The sequence below is a fragment of the Bos indicus genome, chromosome 29 (assembly GCF_029378745.1).
Source record: "Bos indicus isolate NIAB-ARS_2022 breed Sahiwal x Tharparkar chromosome 29, NIAB-ARS_B.indTharparkar_mat_pri_1.0, whole genome shotgun sequence".
Lineage (NCBI taxonomy): Eukaryota > Metazoa > Chordata > Mammalia > Artiodactyla > Bovidae > Bos > Bos indicus.
In genome coordinates this window covers 22,376,557-22,402,927 of record NC_091788.1, presented here as the reverse complement: position 1 = coordinate 22,402,927, position 26,371 = coordinate 22,376,557, and the positions used below count along the sequence as shown (strand labels likewise).

Below are 26,371 nucleotides of genomic sequence, written 5' to 3'. Positions count from 1 at the left end.
CGATTACACCCAAGGAGGCAGGCCATGGTTGACTGGAAGGGCATATCCACTGTTACTAGAAGGCAATTCACCAGCACAGCATTCTTGGTTCAATAGTAAATAAGCATGGTATTTGGATATAAACTGCTATTAGAAATAGGGCATTATCCCCAAGATGTAAGCCTTTTGTCTACACTAACCCAAACTATAAGCTATAACACTGATCAAACTGTCTTTTCTATATTAAAACAGAAGGAAGGATGCACACATTCTAGGAATGGTATACTCTGGTTCCATACCCATTCATCTATTAATGTTCTTTTCTCCTTTCTGCCTTGAAAAAAATTAATCATGTTCATACAAGAATTTTATTTCTAAAATACAATCCAATGACTTCACTATTCTTTCTGAACAAACATACCACCAATTCTCTAAAGGATAAAGAATATTGAACCTGTCTATAACTACATATCTTGCCTGGATAGTCACAGAATATTTCATTCCATAATCAAAGAAAGTGATTTTTTCCAATTGAGGAGTCAAGAGATCTATATTATAGTTCGAAGTCTTTAAAATTAAAATACATCATATACTGCAATATAACACAAGATTTGTGGGAGGGATGAGCGAGACAGTAGTTCAGTTTCCTTTCTGTAGGTTAGGTGAGTTGGTCTCTTTAATTTACAATCCTTATTTCATTTAATACCTGAAAATTGTAATTTAGGGCTCAGACCGTGGCCTTGTCATCCAAAAGAGCAACCAAATTAAAACATACAGTAATTCTTCTGTTTTAGCTTATTATATATCAAGAAACTCAAAAAACCAAAATTGCTATAATAAATATTACCAGTGAACAAAAATCTAAAAAAGTTTATGGCAATGCATCACACAGAATTACCCTGCAATATTTTTATGTTTAAAGTAGACCTTTTTAAATACAATACTTACATACTTTTTTCATACATTCATACTGGCCTTGGCAATTTCACATCTGTAAAAATCTTATAAGCATTCTTTAATAAATAAAAAATAAAAACACCTATAAAATTTGGACAAACATATTCGCACTAAGTATAACCCATCCATTCTTAAACTCATTCAATTACTGCAAAGATCTTTATAGAGTTGAATCCAATACTGTATATTGTACATCGCTGCCCTCTGATGGCATCACTAATATATAATTTTAAATTCAGCAAGCAAAAAAAAAAACTTTATTATAAAGAGAGTATGTTAATTTTATAAGCTACAGAAATAGAAATTAGGAGATATTTTATGTTCTCTAGAAATAAATATTAATTTCTTAGTAAGTTATAAAAATTTACAGTGTTCCTTCATATAAGCCCTTCAAATGATTTTTCAAGATTTTCCCTGATGATCAGTTTAAAAGGCACTAAGTCCACAAGTTTAAGCTAAAGTCTTCACATATAATGAAATAATGAGATATAAGGTTAAGCAGCAAATTATAAAGAGTTAGATCATTTCATAAAGGAGGGAAAATGCAAGTGCAACTTTAAATATCTGAGACATATGCAGAATTTTTCCATGCAATATACAAATATATATTCACTATTTAGGTCCATGTTTGAACTACTAAAAAGTGGCAAATCACCCACCATCTACAGAAGAGCAAAGGTAGGGAAAATAAGAATTTAATGAAAGGTCTGGCCATTTTCTAACTCTCGCAATCAAAAGCATTTTCAGTATTCAATTTTGAAAAAGCACTGCACTTGAGAGCACTAAAATTACAAAGTCTGAATCTTCATTTATTCAAAGAGAAGAAATTAAATTGAGGATGTCCACTTGATTGTAGAGATTAGTTACTGGCAGTAGACTCTTCCATTCATGCTGTGCTTTATGAAACTGTCCACTAGAAAAGATAAAAATATAGAGGAAAGTAAACTTTGTTTAAAAAGTGAACAAACAGGTAAAAGAGGAATCTGGGCTATACAAATGTAAAATGATCTTTGTGAGGGCCAGTGACTAGTAAAATTTTATATTATAGTCAAAAGTCTGAAATCAAATATAAGAGGGTGTACACAGAGAAAGAAAGAAAATATCTGGACAGGTTAATGAGGGGCAGCAGCTAGGTCCCAAATACCTGATAATCAGTCAAACAAAACATCACAAGACAAAATAAAAACAATGAAACTACAAAGTAAAAATAAAGGAACTGGAATTCTTGTTTGAGGCAGGGGAGTGAACAAGTGGTAGAAATTATTAAATAATGGTCTGGCAGAGTCTTTGCCTGGAGAAGGATATGGCAACCTGTACTCCAGTATTCTTGCCTTGAGAATCCTCTGGGCAGAGGAGTCCATGCGGTTTTGCAAAGAGTTGGACACAACTGAGCGACTAATACACACAAAGTCTTTGACTCTCTCAACTTGAGAAACTATTACACGTGGTATTCTGCTTAATCCAGTTTATTAAATTTTGCAATAGTAAGTTCTGAAAAAGCCATTGAGATAATACCAGACGTATTTACCAGTCTCTACTGTTTCAAGTATATTAAGAAACATTATTGGATGTAACATACTTTTAAAAAATGTTTATTTAAATAAAGTTAAAAATTAAAGATGAATTCAAGTAAATTTACTTCCCTTTATTTTAGGACTTCTTACGGATTTAAATATTGTGCTTTTTTTAATCTCCAAGGAAGGTATTCAATATATATAACATAATATTCAGTGTTTTGGGGCTTCCCTTGTGGCTCAGCTGGTAAAGAATCTGCCTGCAATGTAGGAGACCTGGGTTCAATCCCTGGGTTGGGAGGATCCCCTGGAGAAGGGAAAGGCTGTAAAGTCCATGAACTATAGTCCAAAGAGTCGCAAAGAGTCGGACATGACTGAGCAACTCTTCACTTTTACTTCATTCAGTATTTTTAAACGTTTTTTTACCATGGCACTCTATTTTCAACAAAATAGCCCTTAGGACTAGTATTACAAACACTAGAGCAGTGATTCTCAATCTGGTTTGACATCAGACTCCTTGCAGAGTTTAAAAGTCCTGAGGGCCAAGCGCCATCTCAGAGATCATGATTGGTACAAGGTCAGAACCAAGGTCCAGCCTTTTGTGAAAGTCCCCCATGAGCCAGTGGCATCTGCCAGAACGCCTCTGCTGGTATATCCTGAACTGATGCTAGTTTGTGTCCTGATGCCATCGTCACACTGACTTCATAAAATAAGGCTGCCTTTCCAGAACACAGTAAGCATTACCAATGCCAACTGTCCTTGTAAGAGGCAGTTAGTCAGTCAGCAGATGAATATGTGGAGCGTGTGAAGACAGAGAGGGTCCTGTTTTCCTCATACTATGGAGTCAGGTTAGGAAGAATCAGCCTATACCACAGGACACTCAAGGCCTGAGAATAGGATAGAAGTAGCTCAGTCGTGTCCGACTCTTTGTAACCCCGGGGACTGTAGCCTACCAGGCTCCTCTGTCCATGGGATTTTCCAGGCAAGAATACTGGAGTGGGTTGCCATTTCCTTCTCCAGGGGATCTTCCCAACCCAGGGATCTGAGAGCGGCCCCTAAATGGCCCCAGGCCAAAAGGTTTGAGGATTAAAGTTATTGTCTATCTCATATTTTCCCTTCTGTTATCCCTGAAAGTGTAAGTTGCTCAGTGGTGTTCAACTCTCTGAGATCCCACAGCCTATACCACCCATGGAATTCTCCAGGACAGAATAGTGGAGTGGGTAGCCTTTCCCTTCTCCAGGGGATCTTCCCAACCCAGGGATCGAACCCAGGTCTCCTGCATTGCAGGCTGATTCTTTAACAGCTGAGCCACCAGGGAAGCTCTGAGCCGCCAAAAGTTTTGAACTTCACTGTATGCTATGAGCAATGCAGGTGGTCAAAGAAAAAAAGGTACTGAATTTAATACTGATAATGTCTCTCATTTTGCGCACTTCTGAAGGGACCAGAAGAAATCTAAGACCTAACTTATTTGTAATCTATAGGCTTCACTGCATGGAAACTTCAGCTTTAATTACAGAAGCTCCTTTCTCTCTTAAAGAGTTCAAAAGCTGATGTAAAATTTGTTAGGTTGAAAGTGCAAGTCGCTCCATACTGGAGTGGGCAGCCTTTCCCTTCTTCTGGGGATCTTCTCAACCTAGGGAGCCCACCAGGCTCCCCTGTCCCTGGGATTCTCCAGGCAAACACTGGAGTGGGTTGCGAAAGAAGTACCTTCTGACTATAGAAAAAAATATCCTTTTTTGTAACATTATATGTGACTTCAAGTCATTCAGAAATTTGTGTTACATTTAGTGAAAAAACTAAGAGTTTGAAGCAGGTTATAGTACAATCCAATTTTATAAAATTGACATATAAAATGAGATTAGAAATGATGTCAAAATGATACTGAATTTGGGTGATTTTTACTTTCTTCTTTGTACCCTTCCATATTGCTTAAGTTTTCTACACAGTTAAGATTGTCATTAATTATGTGAGTAGGCTTTCCAGGTGGCAAAGAACCCACCCGCCAATGCAGGAGACACAAGTTCAGTCCCTGGGTTGGGAAGATCCCCTAGAGGAGGAAATGGCAACCCACTCCAGTGTTCTTGCCTGGAATATTCCATTGACAGAGGAGCCTGGTGGGCTATAGTCTGTGGGGTTGCAAAGAGTTGGACATGACTGAGCACACATATACACACACACATGTACATATGAAGTATTAAGATATAGGGTTAAGATAAACAAGAAAAGTCTGTTTTCATTTTGGGAAAAAGAAAACAAATCTATTCCAATGTTGAAATGTTCAAATAAACTGACACTTCTTCCAATCTATATTGTTCATGCTTTTAAATTCACATTTCTTTGATAATCATTTTCTGGAGGAAATTATTGAATGGATTGCTACTTGAGTTTTCAAAAATTCCAGGTAAATCAAATCTTCAATAAATTTTAATACTTACTCTAAGTCCACCTTCTGGTGGGGGTCCAGATGTAGCCATTTCTTTTTCTATTTTTTCCTTTTTCTTTCTCTTTTCTTCCACAGACTGAACATTCAGAATACCCCGAGATGCAGCCTTCAGAAAAATCGTTGATAAACAACAAAATTGTAGAAAAACAACAAAATTTAGTTTTCTGTGTCCGGAAGGTGTCTTTTGCTTTTTGCCTTTCAGGTTTTTCTTTCGATGTGGGGGCAGGGGAGGGGTTGGTCTCTTTTTTTGGCAACAAAGAATTAGACTATTTCTAAAACAGCTTTACATAAAACATACTACAATTTCTTCATTGAGTATTTTGCAACCATACATATTTCGCCCCTAAAATTACTTCACAACTGTCAGTGCTTTACAAGGCACGGTCATTTCACCTCAAGGAACAATGTTATTAAAGGGGCATCTCACATAATGGAAGACACGTGTATGGTAATTGTCATACATTAAATAACAAATCCCTGGAGGAGGCCATGGCGACCCACTCTAGGATTCTTGTGGAGACAATCTCATGGACAGAGGAGATTCGCTGGCTACAGTCCATGGGGTCACAGAGAAGTAGACATGACTGAGCACACACACAAATGACATAAATGCATTAACTGAATTTACTGAAACACAGAAATCATTCTGAAAAATGTTTATCTTTAAATTTGTAAGATATCAGATATCATTTTCATTAGAGAATCCTACCAGTAATAGACATTTACAGAGAACAAAGCACAAATTTAACCATCTAAGGTCGAATTTTATTTTACTGTTACCTCCTTCTGTCTTCTCTCCGCAGCCTCTGCAAGCTTTGCTCTTTTTTCTTCCTAGAAAAAATGTGTAAAAAATATGGTTTTAAACAAAACCAAACATGATCCTTGATATTTTATACTTTATCTTACCAGTAATGTAATAGTTTATAAAAATAGTACTGGCCTCAACTGTCCCACTAGGAATGCCATTACTTATAACATTTATAAAATACTCAACTTTGTGAATTTCATTTTCCCAATCAGTGTACCTTTAAGTAAGCACAAGGTGAGACATATATCTATATATACACATTTTATATCTCATACATACATACACAGATTGGCCTGTGAAATAATCTATTTGCACTTTTTTTTTTTTTTTTAAGCACTAACAAACTAGTCAGGGCAATAATAAAACAAATGACATTGAACAATACAAGCAAGGAAATACACGGTTGATACTGCCAATTGAAAAGGAGTTTGAGGCAGCCTGGTATTTTCAGAAAAAGTTCATGAATGAAGAGAATGAATCTCATTGTGTAGGACAAGAAGGACTGAAGGATATTTGAGATGTACTGTTTCATGTTGAGACACCATGAATATTATTTTTCTACCTAGATTAATCACAAGTTATAAGTTATTTAAATATATAAGACAGTAAACAGCATTCTCTTGGGAGCTGTGTTAATAATTTCATTTTCCACAAAACACTCATTCATTCACTTATTCATTCTTTGGATACTTATTGAGCAACAATCGTACCTAGGAACTATTCCCGGTGCTGAGAATACAGCACTGAAATAATACAAAGAAATATTTCCACCCACATAGAATTTACATTCCAATGAGGACAGTCATATATAATCAAATAAATATACATTTATTAGACTGAAGGAAGTGCTTCTGGGAAATACAAAGAGTATGGTCAAAATGGAAGGATGGGTTGATGGTAGAGTGGAGGATCTATTTTATTTAGAGTGGTGAAGAAAAGCCTCAAAGATAAAGTGATATTTAAGTATTCTGCCATGTGGTTATCTCTGGGGGTGGCGGGGAGGGCTTAACAACTGCTGGCACGTTGGTTTTTTATCAACAGCCAGATAAAGAAAATTAAGAACATTTAAAAGCAGCAGTAGCAAGGAAGACAAGGTGAATTTTCTCGTATCAACTTCCAGGTCGTTTTTTGCACTTAAGATCAAATAGCTGAAGAGTTAATGTACTTCCCTAAACAATTCATTTCCTTCAAAGAATTCTTAGCTAAATATTAATAAACCTAAAATTTAGGTTTTCTGTTAGCAATTTCCTGTAAGGATTATTAAGGTAAAAAGGCTGTTAAAAACAGAAAGCTACAAAAAGTATAAATGTACTATACCACAAACCACCTAGATACATCTGCAATTATCCAGATAAATAACGACTACTTTCTAGTACAAGTATGTCCCCAATATTGCATGGGGACAAATCGACATATTTTTAAGATGCATTTCTCGTTAAACTGAAAATTCAAATCTCAGGATGCCTTGTATTTTTATTCGCTAAACGTGGCAACCTTACAAATTGTATATTCTGTACTACATAAAATGCTTTTTAAAATAGAACGTAGATAAATACTAAAGAGAAAGTCACTAACACAATATCTAATAAAACGCAGAAATATACAAGACTTTATTGAGCACCTTCTTTAAACAGCTGGTACAGACACATAAAAATGCACATCTCCTACAAGATGAAACTCCTCAGTTCACGGACAAAGAGGGATGTCTTTTCACATATTAACTTCATCTACCGCATCTCCAGGAGTGGTCCCCACAGCGCACCGTCCGCGTGCGTCTGCGTCCTACGAATTCCCGATTTTGCCGGCGGCGAAAGGTAAAGAGACACCGGAGCCGCCTTCAGAGGGAGAGAGACGGACGCGGAGACAGCCCCCAAATCCCGCAGGCAGGACGTCGAGGTCCCTCGGGGCGCAGCCACCCGTCTCTGCCAGCTGGGTCCCCACCGGCGGCTCTCCGGCCCGCGCCGCCGCGTCCAACGGCCCGTCCCGTGGCCGCAGCTCGGGCCTCCCGGCGCGCCCCTCCGGGAACAGGTGCGCGCGGCGCCGGCGGGCTGACGCGGGGAAGCGGGCAGGCAGCCTTACTCACCAGGTCCGGCGAGGGAGGCGAGGCCTCGGTGGGACAGGGAAAACACAGCCCCATGGGGATCGCGGCCGGGGATCTGCTCCGCGGTCCGCCTAAACCAGGCCGTGAGAACTGCGCGATCAAACGCGGGTCCCAGGTCTGCGGCGCTCACTCCGCCCCCGCCGGGCGGCTTGGTGACCGGGTTGCTCCGCCCCGCCGCTCCTCTCTGCCCCGCCCCTCTCCCGCAACGCCCCACCCCGCCCCGCGACACCGCCCACTCACACTCCCCGCCCTTCGACTCCGCCCACATTCACGCCCCGTCCCCGCGGCTCCGCCCACGCCCCACCATTCCTCATGGGCTCGGCTCCGCCCCACTGTTGCCGGGCTCAACTCTGGCCCCGCCTCGACCCCGCCCCTGCAGCTAAACCCCGCCCCTCTAAGGCAACTCCCCACCCTTACCTCCAGAGGCTCCGCTAGGACCAGGCCTTGGACTCCGGAAACACCTGCTGAAGGCAGCACGCGGAAGAGGGATGGAAAAGTTTGGCTATAGCCTGCAAAACTCTTTGTAGCTCCCAGTTGGCTGACCCTGTATAAATGAGTGACATGACTCGGGATAGTTTATGTTATCTCTTTTGTGAGAAGGGACTCTGACTTCCAAGAAATTAAAGCCAAGATTTCAAGTTGATGTCAGCACGCATTTCTGTAAGTGCCTCTCAGTACTACTCCAGTTAAGAGGGCAGAACATGAAATTTATCACTATGTTTTAGGATTGAGCCGCGTGAATGCAGCATTAGTTGAGATGTCCATTATTTTCTGGTGCGTTGGATGCATTTTTCCATCCAAGAGTAGCAGTAATGTTTGAAATATTCAGAGATATTTAGAGTGAATACTTTTCAAATTTAATAGGTATAAGAATCACTTGAGCATCAACTTTAATGAATTAAGGTAACAAATATCACAGCCAAATGGACATATCATTGGAAACTTGATGCCAGCATACTGGGTTCTTGATGTTAATTTTCTATTAACAGCTTTATGAAGTCACCAAGTGGTTCTTTTAAATTATTTAATTTTTTTTACCCAGTTAATTGCTATGGTGTAAAAGTTATCAGAAAACTGTACTTGTCAAAAAATCCTTTCTATGAATCCTTTTGAATATGAAGTGCTTATTGCAAGAGCATCAGAGTAAAACAGTGACTAGACATGATTGAAGAGCTGATTACAATGCAGTTGACAAAGAAACTTGGTTACTACTGTGAGTTACAAAATTCAGCATGATTACTAGAATTATGGCTGTTAATATTTTACTTAGACATATTAGATTTTTAGGAGGTCCATAATTTCCAGAATGTCTATATTAATAACATTTACCCTTACAACATAAACTAAGTTTTATCATGACTCCTTTGATAATGCTTACATATAATTTCATGTACAAAGTAACCCTAATTCGTTTAATATTTCTCTTCATCAGATTTTTCAGATGTTATCTCTGAAGCATCCCAAAGTTAGCTAGAGGTCAAAAGAACTTTGATTAGAATTTGAAATTTGGAAAGTTTGTCAAAAATATCAAAAATGTTTCAAAACATTTGATCAAATATTATAGGGTCATATGTCACTGTGGAACAATACTTATTCACTTAACCAAAGTGCCAATAAAAGATTTCAAGAAGCAAATGTTGCAAGTCATAACAGATTACTGGTTAAAGGTAAAAAAACTTTACAATTAGTTATCAAAAGAAGATCAATATTTTCCAAAAACTTTGTCTCCTTAATAGAGAGAAAGCTGAATTCAGGTTTTGTACCATTTTACCTTTCAACTTAAAACTCATTTACTCAGTTAAATTTATTCTACTATTTATCAGCCCTGACCAACACATAGAATGCCTTTCTAAGGCATTGTCTAAAGATAGCTTTCTATATCCATATTAATTTGTCCCTTATTTTCTTTTCCTTTTAGAAATATAAACAGCTTTAGGACAAAAATCCTTTCTTTTCCCATGTGTTTCCATTCTTTATACCTTCTTTTTCCTTGCATACAAAGATTTTTTCCTTATTAATTTTTAGTAGTAATTAGATACTTTAATTGTAGTAATTAGATATTTTAATTGTAATTCTTAACCTTAAAAACCTTAGTTTCTAATGAAAACTAAGTAAGCAATTATGAACATGTACATTAGCAATTTATAGATAGGCAAACTTGTGAATATTAATTGTAATTTCTAAAACAGGTGTTCTGTAAAGAAAATATCTCAGTGTGGCACCAAATATATTTACTAATAATCCTGAATATTTTTAGTTTCTCTGTAAAAGGAAGCTTTTGTTCAGTAATGTTACAGTTTCTTATTTGGAAATGATCTGTATATTCAATGAATTTCCATCATTGAATTTAACTAAGCAGTTTCAAGTTACAAATAAATCTGGAGAAATGATTTTAGACAGATATACTCAAAACATAATTATTCCTAAAGAGTTCACTTAAACTACCTCATTTACCTTTAATTTATTTAAAACTTTCATATCAAGTTATTTTTCTTGCTGACAAATTTTGTAGCAGGAATACTATGGTTTTATTTGATTTTGAGTAAACCTAGGTACAACAAAAGTATCATTCTTAATGTTGATGACCCTAAAGAGATGTCTGTGTTAATTAAACTGACAAACTGAAATTTTTCATCCATTAAAATGTAATCTAGTTCATTTAATTTATTAACTCTAGATCATGTGATTCAGAAGTTCATGTGGATAAGTTTCTTTGTATTTATGAGTATTTATATATGCTTAATTTCCTTTAAGCCAATTAAATAGAGCTCTTTTACAAATTAATATTGGCAATGCCACACCTCTACAATACAAACATGCAGACACAAACAAACACCTCATAGTATCCACTCTAAAATTTTAGCCATGAATAAGTTACAATAATATAAAACCCATCAGTTATAAGACTTTGGATTCAAATTGTATTTCTGGTGGATGGAACAAATCGAGGTCACCTGTTTAGATGACTAATCCTTTTACTAATATTTATAGAAAAGACACTTAAGTGTCTTACAAACCTTAAGATTTGTATTTGTCCTGACAAGTCAAGTTCCAAGTTATCTTTTCCTGTTTTGTTTTTTCTTTTAGTAAGAATTACCTTCCTGAAATTTGCATTTTAAAAAGATGACTATGATTAGAGTAACTGACCAGGTAGACTATATGAAACTCAGAAGTATAGGAGAAATTCAACTTCCTCCTAGAAGGAACTTTTTTATTATCATACATTTTAATCCTGCATGTTATTATTGCCACAATACCTTGATTTTTTCTTAAAACAATCAATTATTTTTAAAAAAAATAAAAGAAGGTTAAATGATTTTGTATTCATTCTTGTGTATCATTTCCAGAGCTATTCATTTTGTGAAGGTCCAAGAATCTGACAATTTTTCTTCTACTTAAAGAATTTGCCCTGCAAGTCTTCTAGTGATAGATATTTTGGGGGCTTTCCTTTTCTGGAAAAAACAACAACAACAACAACTGCATTTTGCTTCAAATAACACGTAAGATTGACAAGATTTTTAAAAATGTTTTAAATCAGTTTTTTAAAGATGTCATTTTGGTTACATGATTTATCATGACCTTGGTGGTTTTCTTATGCTTATTTCTCAGCATTTAATGTGCTGCATGTCCCTGTTTTCTTTTTTCAATGTTTTTCAGCAATTGGATTATGAGATAATTTGGTAAGGTTTGGAATTCATTTTGCTTGGTGTCCATCACACTTTTTGAATCTGTGGGGTTAGTTTTCATCAAATTTGGAGACATTTTGGGCATTTTTTTTTTTTTTGCTTCCATCCTTCCCTACTCACATATCTCTAGTTATTCATGTCTTAGACCTCATGATAATGTCTCACAGATCAGTGAGCAACTAATCATTTTCCCAGTCTTTTTCTCGTTGCTTTAGTTTGAATTGTTTCTATTGCTTTATCTGCTGTATCTTCAATTTCAATGTCTTTCATACGTAGTCTCTCAGTAGTGTCCGACTCTTTGCAACCCTAGGACAGTAGCCCGCCAGGCTCCTCTGTCCATTGGATTCTCCAGGCAAGAATACTGGAGTGACCTTCAATGTCTTTTATTTAAATCTAATATACTGTTAATATCATTTAGTGGATTTTTAAAATTTCAGATATTTTCAGTGTTAAAAGTTCCATCTTTTTAGTCTTCCGTTCCTCTCCTTGCTGTGTTCACATTTTCCCTTAAACTGCTGAACATAGTCAACATATTTATAATAGATGATTAAACTGATTCTTCTGATTCCATCCTCTCTTCATTTTGGTGTCTCTATTAACTTGATTCCCCCATTTTTAATGTTTTATAATTTTTTGCTCCTTGGCATGCCTAGTAATCTTGACTGGACACTAGATATCGCACATGGATGGTACAAAAAGGGTAAACAGATCTGACCTTGCTGAGTTCACCCTATACACATGCAGCTTAGCATTTAACACAGACCAAATGCAGGTCGTAATACAGAACTGCCAATTACTTTCAGCAGTTTCTTACTTCCTGGATTTCTGCCCTACAGGTTCCAGTTACTCCAGACTGCCTGAATCCTTATCCCTGTTTCTCAATCAGGAAAACTCCTGTGTTCTGCTTATGATCCTCTTCCCTGCATAAAGGACTGCTCTGGAATGCTCCTCAGGCAGTAAATGGAGTTCATTTGGTTCTCTTCTCTTAGGGATCACAACCTGTTTTTGACTTTTGTCTATTTTCTGAAACCATTGTTTTTTAGAATTTTGTCTTATTTTATAGTTGTTTACTGTGGAAACATAATTCTGGTACTTCCATTATGCCCAGAAGCAGAATTTCCTGTATTTCACTTTAAATTTTATTTAAGAAACCACACATCAGTCATCGAATATAACATTCATGTTCATTCTATAGTTGGTTATTCTTTTATCAGAAAATAATTGTGATAATTCCTTTTTTATGTTAGAAATTACTTATATAAGTAAGTAAGCATTTTACAGACAGATATGGTAATGATTTATTTCTTGCATAAAAGTAAAAATTCAGTATTCAAATTTTACTAATAACTTAAATGAAAATTTTAATTACACTATAGCTTATTTGCAATATCAACATATGATACAGACATTAGTTATATTAAAACTCTTTCCTAGGTACAACCTATGAAGTAAATAAGATACAGGGTTATAATGTACAGTGCATGGAAAACAGCCAATATTTTATAGCACCTTTAAATGAAGGATAATCTTCAAAAATATTGAATCACTACATTGTGCACCTGAATCTAATATCGTTAGTCAACGACACTTCAATACGTCATAGTTCAATAAAAAACAAACCAAAACAAAACTCTCTTCTATGACTTGTTTAAAGATTCTAAACATCTTGTTTAAACACAAGTCATTATAAATAAACAGCAGAGGAAATGTATTTTCCCCTATTATTAAAGCATAACTCTAAATCTCTAAATAAGTTGTAAATCCAGTTGCAAAAACGTAAGCATGAATACATCACTTACAAAGGCATATGCATATTATTATTTGTTGAAAAGAAGCACTCTCAAATTACCAAAGTGGTAGTAAGATATCGTATTTAATAAAATTCTAGACCCTGTAGCTTAGGTGTTAGATGGTTGCACTGTGTTTATTTTGCTGAACTGGAAGAGCACTGTCTTTACTTTTTCGAATGACATCACATCATAAAATGCCACTTGATGTTAGAAATCTGTGGTCCGGCATGATTTCTTCCACACAGACTTCAACTTTATGTCCACTAGAAGAGATTAAAATACACAGAGAAAAATAAATTCAATCAAAACGTACAAAGCAAAGATTTATACAAACTATAAATTCTCTTGGAAAAGTCTTAAAAGACTTTCTTACAAAAAATAATTGTATAAAGAATTAGAAATAATATTCTAAATTAAAACAGTCACATAGAAGCCAGATATAAGTCATGATAATAGAAAACTATTATCAAATAAATCACATGCTGTGTGTGCTGTGCTAGGTCGTGTCAGTCATGCCCAACTCTGTGCGACCCCATGGACTGTGGCCCACCAGGCTCCTCTGTCCCTGGAATTCTCTAGGCAAGAACACTGGAGTGGGTTGCCATGCCCTCCTCCAGGGAATCTTCCTGACCCAGGGATCGAACCTGCATCTCTTACGTCTCCTGCATTGGCAGGCAAGTTCTTTATCACTAGTGACATCTGGGAAGCCCCAAATAAATCATATCTGGATAAATATGATATAATCATTTTTTCTATGAGTCAAGCAACAAATGCTATAAATAGAAAAAAACTGTAAAAACCAAAAATAACAATTTAGAGAGAGGACAGAGGAATTTCTGAATATAATGGATGTGATAGAGATGTTAGACAAGGATTTTTCTTTCCAAGTTTTATGGTCTGTGATTGACTGAAAAAGTATACTAATTTACCTGTTGAGTGTTTTAAGTCTTGAAATGTCCCAAAATGAAGTGAACAAGAGTGACAAATAAGTGCAAATGGAAAGCTTATGTATATCATTATCAGCAGGAATTTAATCTTAATACTTCAGGATAATTTTAGTATGTATGAATATGATAATTAATGATATAATTAGGAGAAAAGTTTTGTTACAGAGATAAACAGACAAAAAGTTTTTTCAAACATTTTCCAATTGGATGCTCTGGTGTCATCATGCATCTTCTGTCCTACTGGGCACAATCCATGTTTACGTAAAGCACTTATATGTGTGGACTCAGGCCTTTATTTTCATCTCAAATCATTTAAGTTGTACAAATACTGTTGATATACTTTTTTCTGAGGCCAAAGATTAATTTAAGTAGAAAGAAAAAGAGAAGATGGTATTAGTAGGGGTGCCACTTATAACACAACAATTTGCAAAAGATAAGGAGAAGAAAAAGTGAAAAATGATATGCTCAGTTGGTAAAGAATCCACCTGCAATGCAGGAGACCTGGGTTTGATCCCTGGGTTGGGAAGATCCTCTGGAGAAGAGAAAGGCTACCCAGTCCAGTGTTCTGGCCTGGAGAATTCCATGGACAGTCCATGGGTTTGCAAAGAGTTGGACACGACTGAGTGACTTTCACTTTTCAAAGCAGTATTATTCTGTACAGTCTGGCTTTGGTGCTAGTTTTACATTCATTATGAGCCATTACATTCATTACAATTTTGCAACAAGATCAGTAGAGAAATTGAGAACAAGCATTTATGTTCATTTATAATAATTTGACACTGCTACAGCATTTTGATTGTATGTTACAAAGTGATCAGTCCACAGTGGTTTGGAAATTAAACCAAACAAAATTTTAGTGTATACTTTGGAACATTGAGCCCCCTCATGTTCTTTTTGTGGAAAAAGGAAACGTTGATAATGGCCTACTACCGCCAAAAGAAAATAACTGGATGTTCTGAACATAATTTCAGAAATTTTGTATTAAGGACAATGAATACTAAGTGCCAGATCGAACTCAGGCTTTTCATGGATCACGCATTTTATTTTTTATATTTGTATTTGTGAGAGATATCAGTTGTCTCTGGAAGCTCTCTGGCTGGTAGGATAATTGATAAAGAACATTCGGCAGACATTTCTATAAGACACATCTGGCAGCTCAAGAAAGAAAAGGGAGTTTATTAACGGAAAGCCATAATGGTTTGAAATTGAGGACAAGTCACAAAAAGAGGAAACCAATGGCACGAGACATCTGCACTGGAAAAGGGATGGAAAGGTTAACCAAACTAATTGTGTGAAAGTGAATCAAGAGTTAAGGGGCTCAGAAGCCATACCCTGTAGCAAGGTGGTCTCAGGAATCATTGCTCCCTTCTCCCCCACATCCCACATCATTAAACTTTGCTATGGAATAACTGTGCAGACGTGAAGAGATGACTCCTGGGAAAAGACCTTGGTGTTAGGAAAGACTGATGGCAAAGGAGAAGAGGGAGGCAGAGGATGAGATGGTTAGATAGCCATCACTGACTCAATGGACATGAATCTGAGCAAACTCCGGAGATAGTGAACGACACGGAAGCCTGGCATACTGCAGTCCATGGGGTCTCAAAGAGACACGACTGAATAACAACAAACGTATGTTGTGCAAGCATATTTTAATGCATATCAGAGAGATCATGACCATGGGGGTGGAATTACAAACACAGGTGTATCAGCAAGAGAGGAGCTATGTAGATATTTAAGACAGTGGGGTAACTATATAAAGTTGCATATCCTGGGATCCTGTGTGGCAATACATAAACTCCCATGACTATGGAAATACAAAGGAAAGCAAAGCTAAGGGGCTGAATTTATATTCATAATATGCATTTACTTGAAAAACTGGGAACAGGATGAGTTTCGGCCTGAAAAGGAAATGAAGGTATTTTCTTTCACACTAATTGTGCTCAGTTGGTCTGACTCTGTGACCTTGTGGACTATAGCCAAGCCAAGCTCCTCTGTCTATGGATTTCCCAGGCACGAATACTGGAGTGGGTTGCCATTTCCTTCTCCAGGGGACCTTCCCGACCCAGGGATGGAACCTGCATCTCCTTTATTGGCAGACAGATTGCTTACCACTGAGCCACCTGAGAAGTCCTTTTTCCCACTAATAGAACCTCAATTCTCTAGAGCAGCAAGAAAGCAACTTCAATTTTTCTTTTTTTTTTTTTTTACCACTTTAGACTTTCTTGCAGCTAAGGGTGGCCAGTTTTGATCAAGGAAAAATAAGTGGGAGTTTCCAGTCTGACGTGTACAGAGTTTGGAAATCATCACTCACATTCTCATAACCAGAAAAATGCTGAACACACTGAAAATCAACAACTTTTCTTAGATCCGTCAGAGAACTGAAGTCCCAAGGTGAACTGCTCTGCTGACACCATACTGGAAGGAACACTTAAACTTTAACGGACAAGTTGCTGTGGCTCAGTATGGATTAGCTTGAAAGTTAAAAAACTCAGTTTGGTGGGGAGTCTTAGGGAGGCCCTCTTAGGGAAGCCTTCATATTTCACTGAGTGAAGATCAGAACTTTAGTTGGGTATTTTCCATACCGTATGTAGAAGGGTCTGGATTTGGGCATTTCCCCAGGTCAACTAGAGTTTGATAAAAGCCAAATTAGATAAAAGGTAAATTAGATCCTGATAAATCAGTTCCCTTGAGTGTGCCCTGTTAGGAGAACAAAGAGCCCTAAGTATTTCAAAATGGCAGTTTCCCCCTTCCACTCTGGAAGCAAAGAGATTTTTCCCTGATCTTCTATTATGTGATCATATCACTAGATGCAGAATGAGCATTTGACAAAATCCAACACCCCTTTATGATTAAAAAAAAAAAACCCAGCAAAGTAGGAATAGAGAGGGATTGTCTCAAACTTAAGAAAGAACATTTATAAAACACCTACAGCTAACCTCATATTTAATGATGAGTAACTAGATGTTCCCAGCTAAGATCAGGAACTCTGATGAAAAAAAATTATCAAAGATGACCTAAATAAATCTGATAAACAAGGCTCATTTATAAAAAGACTCAATATTATTAAGATGTCAGTTTTTTCCAGATCTAGCACAATACAATCAAAATTACAGCAAGTTACTTTGTGGATTTTTATAAACTGATTCTAAGTTTTATATGAATAAACAAAAAGACCAAGGATTACTGACACAACACTGAAGGAGAAGAACAAAGTTAGAAGGCTGACACTTATGTTACTGATATTACTAATCTAACTCCAGGATTTATTATAAAGCTACAGTAATCAAGACAGTGTGGAAGTGGCAAAAGAACAGATAAATACTCTATTTAATGGAACAGAATAGATAGCCCAGAAACAGATCCACGCAGATACAAATAGTCAACAGGACTTTGACAAAGGAGCAAAGGTAATACAGTATAGATAGGATAGCTTGATCAGGAAATGGTGCTGTAAAAATCAGAACGACAGCCACATGCAAAAAAAAAAAACAGTCAGTTTATACCTTTCATTGAAAGGAACTCAAAATGTATCATAGACCTAATGTAAAGTATAAAATTATAAAAATTCTAGAAAATAACACAGGAGAAATGCTATAAGACCTTGGATTTCACAATGAGTTTTTAGATACACTAAAAGCATGATCCGTGAAAGAAATAATTGATGTTAAGCTTCATTAAAATTAAAAATTTTGGCTCTGGGAAAATACTACTAGAAAAAATGAAAACACAAAGGACAGATTGAGAGAAAATATTTGCAAAATACATATGAAAAGCTGGCATCCAAAATACACAAATGGCTCAAAACTCAACTATAAAAAATAAACAATTAAAAAGTGGGCAAAATGCCTGAATAGACACATTATCAAAGAAGTTATACAGTTGGCAGATAAACATATAAAATAATTGTCAATATGCTGAATTGCTCAATCATGTCTGACTCTTTTCAACCCCATGGACTGTAGCCCACCAGGCTCCTCTATCCATGGGGATTCTCCAGGCAAGGATACTGGAGTGGTTTGCCATGCCCTCCTCCAAGGGATCTTCCCAACTCAGGGGTTGAATCCAGGTATCCCACATTGCAGGTGGATTCTGAGCCACCATGGAATTGCAAATTAAAATAATGAAATATCACTACACAACTATCTACATGGCTAAAATCTGCAAACACTGATGACATCAAATGTGGGCAATGGTGAGGAGCAACAGAGAACTGTCATTCATTGCTAGTGGGAGTGCAAAATAATACAGCTACTTTGGAAGACAGTTTTGCCAGGTTTTTTTTTTTTTTCCCTCAAAGCTAAACACAGTTTTACCATATGATCCAGCAATTGTGTTTCTAGGTATTTCATGTAAAAAAATTTTACACATTTTTTATGTGTAAAAAAAAATTTTCCCATGAATGTTTACAGCAATTTTATTGATGATTGCTAAAACTGCAAGTGCCCATGATGTTTTTAAATAGGTGAATGGATCCATGCAATGGGTAAAAAGAAATGACTTATCAAATCATGAAAAGATATGAAGGAAACTTAAGTGTCTATTACTAAGTAAAAGAAAGCAGTATGAAAGATTGCATACTCTATGATTCCAACCATATGACATTCTGGAAAAAGGCAAAACTAGAGAGAGAGCAAAAATATCAGTGATGGCCAGGGCCTTGAGACGGGTGAGGGAAGAGGGAAAGGATAAATGTATAGTGCACAGGAGATTTTTAGGGCAGTGAAAATCTGTATGATAGTGTAATGGTGAATAAAAGATGTGTGTGTGTGTGTGTGTGTGTGTGTGTGTGTGTATGTTTGTATGTGTGGGGTGTCTATCAGCTTTTTTGAAGTATAGTTGACATGCAATAAATCACAAATATTTATTTGAAGTGTATACTTTAAAACGTTTTGACATGCATACACCCACAAAACCATCACTTCAACCTAGATTTTATATATATATATATATATATATATATATATATATATATATATATATATATGAAATTAAAAGACACTTACTCCTTGGAAGGAAAGTTATGACCAACCTAGATAGCATATTCAAAAGCAGAGACATTACTTTGCCAACAAAGGTCCGTCTAGTCAAGGCTATGGTTTTTCCAGTGCTCATGTATGGATGTGAGAGTTCGACTGTGAAGAAAGCTGAGCGTGGAAGAATTGATGCTTTTGAACTGTAGTGTTGGAGAAGACTCTTGAGAGTCCCTTGGACTGCAAGGAGATCCAACCAGTCCATTCTGAAGGAGATCAGCCCTGGGATTTCTTTGGAAGGAATGATGCTAAAGCTGAAACTCCAGTACTTTGGCCACCTCACGCGAAGAGTTGACTCATTGGAAAAGACTCTGATGCTGGGAGGGATTGGGGGCAGGAGGAAAAGGGGACAACAGAGGATGAGATGGCTGGATGGCATCACCGACTCCACCGACTCGATGGACATGAGTTTGAGTGAACTCCCGGAGATGGTGATGGACAGGGAGGCCTGGCATGCTGCGATTCATGGGGTCGCAAAGAGTCGGACACGACTGAGTGACTGAACTGAACTGACTGATGTACATATACAGAACAAGAACTAATTCAACAGGTGTATACTTTTTCCCTTTGTCCTGTATCCTCTTCTTTTGGAATGTGGATGCAATCTCTACCTATTGTAGAAGCTTTTTTTGAGACGATGAGAGTAAAAGCCATGTGAAAATGTGAACGATCAAAAAGATGGAAGGAACCTGAAACTTCTTTGGTGGTTTTAAAACTCATCATATCAATCCTAGACTGCCTAGATCAGGAGTTCTCCTTTTGAGGAAAAAGTACTATTTATTTAAACCATGGCAGTTGAGTTTCTTTTAGAAGGAGCTGAAGTTACAAATTTCTGTCTAACAGTGCTATTCATTAGTGAGGTTTGTTTTCTTTGAAAAAAAAAACCAACAGAAAAAAAATCTTAACGATCAGAAATATAACCTACCTCAAATATTTCTACAATGAAATCTGATCCCAGAGATTTCCTGAATAAGGTCGGAGCTCACTACTAAGGCAAAAGAGGAATGGATGAGGAAATGTGGGGGTGTTCACCCTAAAAAATCTGCCTAAGACGGGAGGTAATAGTTTTCTTCAAATATCTAAAGGGCTTTTCAGTGGAAGGAAAGTCATTGGATTCATGACTGGTTGCAGATGACACCACCCTAATGGCAGAAAGTGAAGAGGAACTAAAAAGCCTCTTGATGAAAGTGAAAGAGGAGAGTGAAAAAGTTGGCTTAAAGCTCAACGTACAGAAAACGAAGATCATGGCATCTGGTCCCATCACTTCATGACAAGTAGATGGGGAAATGGTGGAAACAGTGTCAGTCTTTATTTTTTGGGGCTCCAAAATCACTGCAGATGGTGACTGCAGCCATGAAATTAAAAGACGCTTACTCCTTGGAAGGAAAGTTATGACCAACCTAGATAGCATATTGAAAAGCAGAGACATTACTTTGCCAACAAACGTCCGTCTAGTCAAGGCTATGGTTTTTCCAGTGGTCATGTATGGATGTGAGAGTTCGACTGTGAAGAAAGCTGAGCACCAAAGAGTTGATGCTTTTGAACTGTGGTGTTGGAGAAGACTCTTGAGAGTCCCTTGGATTGCAAGGAGATCCAACCAGTCCATTCTAAAGGAGATCAGCCCTGGGTGTTTTTGGAAGGAATGATGCTAAAGCTGAAACTCCAGTACTTTGGCCACCTCATGCGAAGAGTTGACTCATTGGAAAAGATTCTGATGCTGGGAGGGATTGGGGCAGGAGGGAAAGGGGACGACAGAGGATGAGATGGCTGGATTGCATCACCGACTCAATGGACATGAGTTTGAGTGAACTCTGGGAGTTGGTGATGGACAGGGAGGCCTGGTGTGCTGCAATTCATGGGATTGCAAAGAGTCGGACATGACTGAGCCACTGAACTGAACTGATTAGGCATACAATTGGTACTACATGTAAAAAGCTCATGGAGGCAATATAAAGTGTTACATGGAAGAAGTTTCAGTTTTTAAAAGATTTTTTAAAATGTGGACCATTTTAAAAGTCTTTTTTGAACTTGTTACAATATTCCTTCTACTGTTTATGTTCTGGCTTTTTGGCCATGAGGCATGTGGGATCTCAGCTTCCCGACCAGGGATTGAACCTGCAGCCCCTGTATTGGAAGGCTATGTCTTAACCACTGGACCATCAGATAAGTCCCTGGAAGAACTTTCAAATGTATATCAAAGGTATTAAGAAAGATGGAATAAGCTGTGGTTGGTGTAGAGTTTTCTGATGTTACAAGTGCTCAAGCCTGGATTAAAAAACTATTTGGCAGGAGATTTTGTGACTTATTCTGCAAATAATATAATTGAGAAGATTTAAGTGGTTAACTTTGTACAGTTAATAATACATGCAAAGGAATTCAGAACATCAAGGTTTCAAAGATCTTTCCATTTTCCATTTTTCCATCCACTCTTTCCATTAGACCACATTATCTTCAAGAGACAACTATAAAGAAGACTTAAATAACAGATGAGAATTTGATTAGAGGAGTTTTGGGGGTTTTCACCCTAAAAAATCTGCCTAAGATGGGAGGTAATAGTTTTCTTCCAATACCTAAAGGACTTTCCAGTGGAAGGAAAGTCATTGGATTTATGACTGGTTATTAGGCATACAATTGGTACTACATGTAAAAAACTCATGGAGGCTCAACTGCAGCCAGACTGCAGTTACCAATTTCTCAAAGGAAAGGGGAAAAACAGAATTTAGAGTGTTATATAAATGAAAAAAATGATGATGTGTTTTGCATTTAAGGATCTGTTAATTTCAGTGGAGCACTTACTAGAAGTCCGGGTTCTGGAACAGGCGCAGGCCTTGAAAACCGTTTATTAAATTTCCTCTTCTGTCTCCATAGGTTTCTCATATGCTCAATACGTTTAGCTGTGGACTTTAGGAAAAAATTAAAAGGAAAGAAAACTTTTACAGTATTAACAGAGCATGCCAACATTTTTGGTTTGTATCCACAAAAAAAGATAAACACAATCACTGGATATGGCTTACACAGCTACATAGAAATAAGGGAAAGACTTTTGCAAATGTGTGGTTTACAGATGAAGAAAACACTTCAGAGCTTCAGTAGAGTTTTCAAATGAAACTCTTTATTTTGATTTCCACTTCACTAACCGGGCACTATTAGACAGAAGGAAAGATATACCCATTTGAAGGCAGAGTTCCAAAGAATAGCAAGGAGATAAGAAAGCCTTCCTCAGTGATCAATGCAAAGAAATAGAGGAAAACAATAGAATGGGCGACTAGAGATCTCTTCAAGAAAATAGAGATACTGAGGGAACATTTCATGCAAAGATGGGCTTGATAAAGGACATAAATGGTATGGACCTAACAGAAGCAGAAGATATTAAGAAGCAGTGGCAGGAATACACAGAAGAACTGTACAAAAATGATCTTCACGACCCAGAAAATCACGATGGTGTGATCACTCACCTAGAGCCAGACATCCTGGAATGTGAAGTCAAGAGGGCCTTAGAAAACATCACTACGAACAAAGCTAGTGGAGGTGATGGAACCAGAAATCAAATTGCCAACATCCACTGGATCATTGAAAAAGCAAGAGAGTTCCAGAAAAACATCTTCTGCTTTATTGACTACACCAAAGCCTTTGACTGTGTGGATCACAACAAACGGTAGAAAACTCTGAAAGAGATGGGAATATCAGACTACCTGACCTGCCTCCAAAGAAATCTGTATGCAGGTCAAGAAGCAACAGTTAAAACTGGACATGGAACAACAGACTGGTTCCAAATTGGGAAAGGAGTCCATCAAGGCTGCATATTGTCACTCTGCTTATTTAACGTATATGCAGAGTACATCATGAGAAACGCTGGGCTGGATGAAGCACAAGCTGGAATCAAGATTGCTGGGAGAAATATATATAACCTCAGATATGCAGATGATACCACCCTTATGGCAGAAATCGAAGAACTAATTAGCCTCTTGATGAAAGTGAAAGAGGAGAGTGAAAAAGTTGGCTTAAAACTCAACATTCAGAAAACTAAGATCATGGCATCTGGTCCAATCACTTCATGGCAATTAGATGGGGAAACAGTGGAAACAATGTGATACTTTATTTTTGGGGGCTCCAAAATCACTGCAAATGGTGACTGCAGCCATGAAATTAAAATACGCTTGCTTCTTGGAAGGAAAGCTATGATCAACCTAGAGAGCATATTAAAAAGCAGAGATGTTACTTTGCCAACAAAGTTCCGTCTAGTCAAAGCTATGGTTTTTCCCAGTAGTCATGTATGCATGTGAGAGTGGGACTATAAAGAAAGCTGAGCACTGAAGAATTAATGCTTTTGAACTGTGGTGTGGGGGAAGACTCTTGAGAGTCCTTTGGACTGCAAGGAGATCAAACCAGTCAATCCTAAAGGGAAATCAGTCCTGAATATTCATTGGAAGGACTGATGCTGAAGCTGAAACTCCAATATTTTGGCCACCTGATGCTAAGAACTGACTCACTAGAAAAGACCCCAAGGCTGGAAAAGACTGAAGGCAGAGGAGAAGGGGCTGACAGAGGATGAGATGGTTGGATGGTATCACTGACTTGACGGACATGAGTTTGAGTAAGTTCCGGGCATTGGTGATGGACAGGGAAGCCTGGCGTGCTGCAGTCTACGGGGTTGCAAAGAGTTGGACACGACTGAGAGACTGAACTGAACTGAACTGAGACAGATCTAAGACTCATGGATATATGTGTTTACTTTTATTTTAAAGGTAATGTTCATTTTAAAATCCCAAAGGGCTTTTCTTTATAGAAGTAAGAATACAAAATACATGCACATTCTTTAGTTTTCTTAAATGATGAACGTCACACAGAGTTTTATGTCCCCATTGCATGGCTGGCATCTATAAGTAGCAGAGACCTCGGAGATGAAACTAGAATGCTTAGAAGATAAGGTAACAGAGTAGTAGGCTGGAAAAGACAGGAATAATAGGAACTTTTCCACTGCCAATGTGAAATTGTACAATTGCTTTGAAAACCATATGGCATTATTTTTCATAACAATGGTAAGGTCCAATCCTTTTATGCTTGCCCAAATAATCAAGTGAAACCCTTGATTATGGGGGGAAAAAAAAGCATGTACTCTAAAGTTCACAGTAGCACTGGTCATCATTGAAAAATTTGGAAACAACCCAATATTCATCAACAGGAGAAAGGATCAATGAACTGTTATATGTGCAACAATGAAATATTAATAGCAGTGAAAACAAAGGAATTATAACTATATACCACATTATGAACAAATCTTTGAAAACAATATTAAGAAGAAAGGATAAATCATACAATGAATTTTGTGTGATCCTATGCTTATGAAGTTCAAAACAAAGAAGACAATATACTTTTAGGAGCATTAAAGGAAAAGATTAGATTGATAAAAATGAAATTCAAGGTAGTGGTTACCTCTGGGAGAGATGCTGCGCTCAGGTTGAGCACAGAAGCAGCCTCTACACGAGTTCAAGGATACCCATATATTTTCTTAAATTGGAGGTATATTTTATAATTTCATATGCTGTATACATATATATATATATATATATATACACACACCCTGTCCGCATACAAAATGTTACATTAAAAAAAGGAGAAAAATAAACCATTTAGGTTATCCTAGTTAAGACTCATTCTGATACTAGTCACAAGATTCCAGAGTCTCAACAAAGATAACACAGAAGGGTCTAGCTAGTAAAATTTCTGTCCTATTAGGGATCAGCACACAGAAAGGAACGTGATAAAGTCACACTTTCGAAATAACCAGGATTATTTATTTAAATATTACCTGCCTTTCAGTGACTTCTGCAGGATGCCGCCAGCTCGAGCTTTCCTACATAACATGTAAGATTAAAAAATTTTTAAAAAGGGCATGAACAAAGGAAAAATTCAGTTATTATAATAGGAAGCCTGTGCTACTATTTTCTGTTTATAGATGCCTACTATCTCAACTGCAAGAGGCAGGATCAGAATAAGAATAGCAAAGTGAACACTGGGTGGAAGATGAGATTGTATTATGAGAAAAAGAAAAAAAACATCTATGAACCACACTACCGGGACTATTGAGATTTATTCTGGAAGGAGAGGGTGTACAAGAAAAACCAAACAAGCATGTTTCAGTTGGTACTGAACATTGCCACGCTGGGTCAGTGTCATTCAACCAACAGAAGACAGCACGTGCTTGGCCCCGGCAGGCAGGAGGCGGGGCTTTTCCACCTCCCTGTAGGTCCTGTAGCCCAGGATCCAGTCGGCCTTCTCCCACTACCACCCCTCCCAACTCCCCGCTGGATTTCCCAACCCCAAACCACCAGTCGTCTTGCAAGGGCAAGCAGCGCGAGGGGCCAAGGCAGCCTCCGAGAAAGGGGAGGGCAGGCGCAGGGCCCGGGGCTGAGGGCCTGGGAGGACTCACAGGGTTGACTTGGACAGAGTCGTCCTCCCTACAGCACAGGCACATGTTGCAGAGCCTTGCAGCGCTGCAGCGCCCACCGCCGGCCCCCGTCCCAGTCCTCAGAGGGGCGCCCCCAGTGGCCCCCTGTGGCCCCCGCGAGCCCCGCCCTGTTCCATCACAATCCTCTTTATCCTACCCGCTGGGGGCCCGCCCTTTCCCTTAGCGGTCTTCCAATCGCAGTGCAAGGAAGCTGAAGTCAGTACCTCACCCGAGATGGGCTAGCCTTCCGGTTCCTTTGCTTTGACATCCGCGTAACACCCTCCGGTTTTCTTCCAGACCTTATCGCTCTACTCTTGCCTCCAGGGAGTTCCCCTCCCTTCTTAACACATCTAGCTTACATTTCATGGTCCCTGGGTTCAGCCTCAGGGTTTCTTAGTTCCATCACCTCATGATTCTTCTGTCACAGCTTCCCGTTGGATACATCCAAGTACTTGTCTTCTCCTGGTCAGTACCCAGGCAGAAGGGAGAAATCTTGAAGATAGCTGCAATGCACATTCACTGTCTCTGGCTTAAACTGGGTCCTCACCGCTGCTTTCCACTTCTTTTATGTTGCACCACTTCTTTGGGGGGCTTTGCAGCGTTTCCTTCAAACTGTTTGTCCTCTATTAAAATCTCGGAACCCACTATCTCCAGGTCACTTTTAGAAG

At 37.9% G+C, this 26,371-nt stretch overlaps 2 protein-coding genes across 2 annotated transcripts; both read right to left on the bottom strand.

Annotated features, from left to right (window-relative positions):
- Window positions 1-1,170: 1,170 nt before the first annotated feature.
- Window positions 1,171-7,965, bottom strand: SVIP (small VCP interacting protein). Its single transcript, XM_070782426.1, has 4 exons — window positions 7,785-7,965; window positions 5,674-5,724; window positions 4,886-4,999; window positions 1,171-1,849 (listed from the first exon to the last, which is right to left on the bottom strand). Exons 1-4 carry the CDS (start codon window positions 7,836-7,838, stop codon window positions 1,835-1,837), a joined length of 234 nt encoding a protein of 77 aa, XP_070638527.1. The 5' UTR covers window positions 7,839-7,965; the 3' UTR covers window positions 1,171-1,834.
- Window positions 7,966-13,319: 5,354 nt separating this feature from the next.
- Window positions 13,320-25,795, bottom strand: CCDC179 (coiled-coil domain containing 179). Its single transcript, XM_070782706.1, has 4 exons — window positions 25,686-25,795; window positions 25,065-25,109; window positions 22,052-22,156; window positions 13,320-13,541 (listed from the first exon to the last, which is right to left on the bottom strand). The coding sequence occupies exons 1-4, from the start codon at window positions 25,728-25,730 to the stop codon at window positions 13,533-13,535; spliced, it is 204 nt and encodes a 67-aa protein (XP_070638807.1). The 5' UTR covers window positions 25,731-25,795; the 3' UTR covers window positions 13,320-13,532.
- Between the last annotated feature and the right edge of the window lie 576 nt (window positions 25,796-26,371).

Coding starts and splice junctions, on each gene's coding strand:
- SVIP (XM_070782426.1), bottom strand. CDS start 7,838: ATGGGGCTGTGTTTTCCCTGTCCCACCGAGGCCTCGCCTCCCTCGCCG. Junction 5,725..7,784: donor CGCCTCCCTCGCCGGACCTG/GTGAGTAAGGCT, acceptor CATTTTTTCTAG/GAAGAAAAAAGAGCAAAGCT. Junction 5,000..5,673: donor CGGAGAGAAGACAGAAGGAG/GTAACAGTAAAA, acceptor ATTTTTCTGAAG/GCTGCATCTCGGGGTATTCT.
- CCDC179 (XM_070782706.1), bottom strand. CDS start 25,730: ATGTGCCTGTGCTGTAGGGAGGACGACTCTGTCCAAGTCAACCCT. Junction 25,110..25,685: donor ACTCTGTCCAAGTCAACCCT/GTGAGTCCTCCC, acceptor CATGTTATGTAG/GAAAGCTCGAGCTGGCGGCA. Junction 22,157..25,064: donor CAGAAGTCACTGAAAGGCAG/GTAATATTTAAA, acceptor TTTTTCCTAAAG/TCCACAGCTAAACGTATTGA.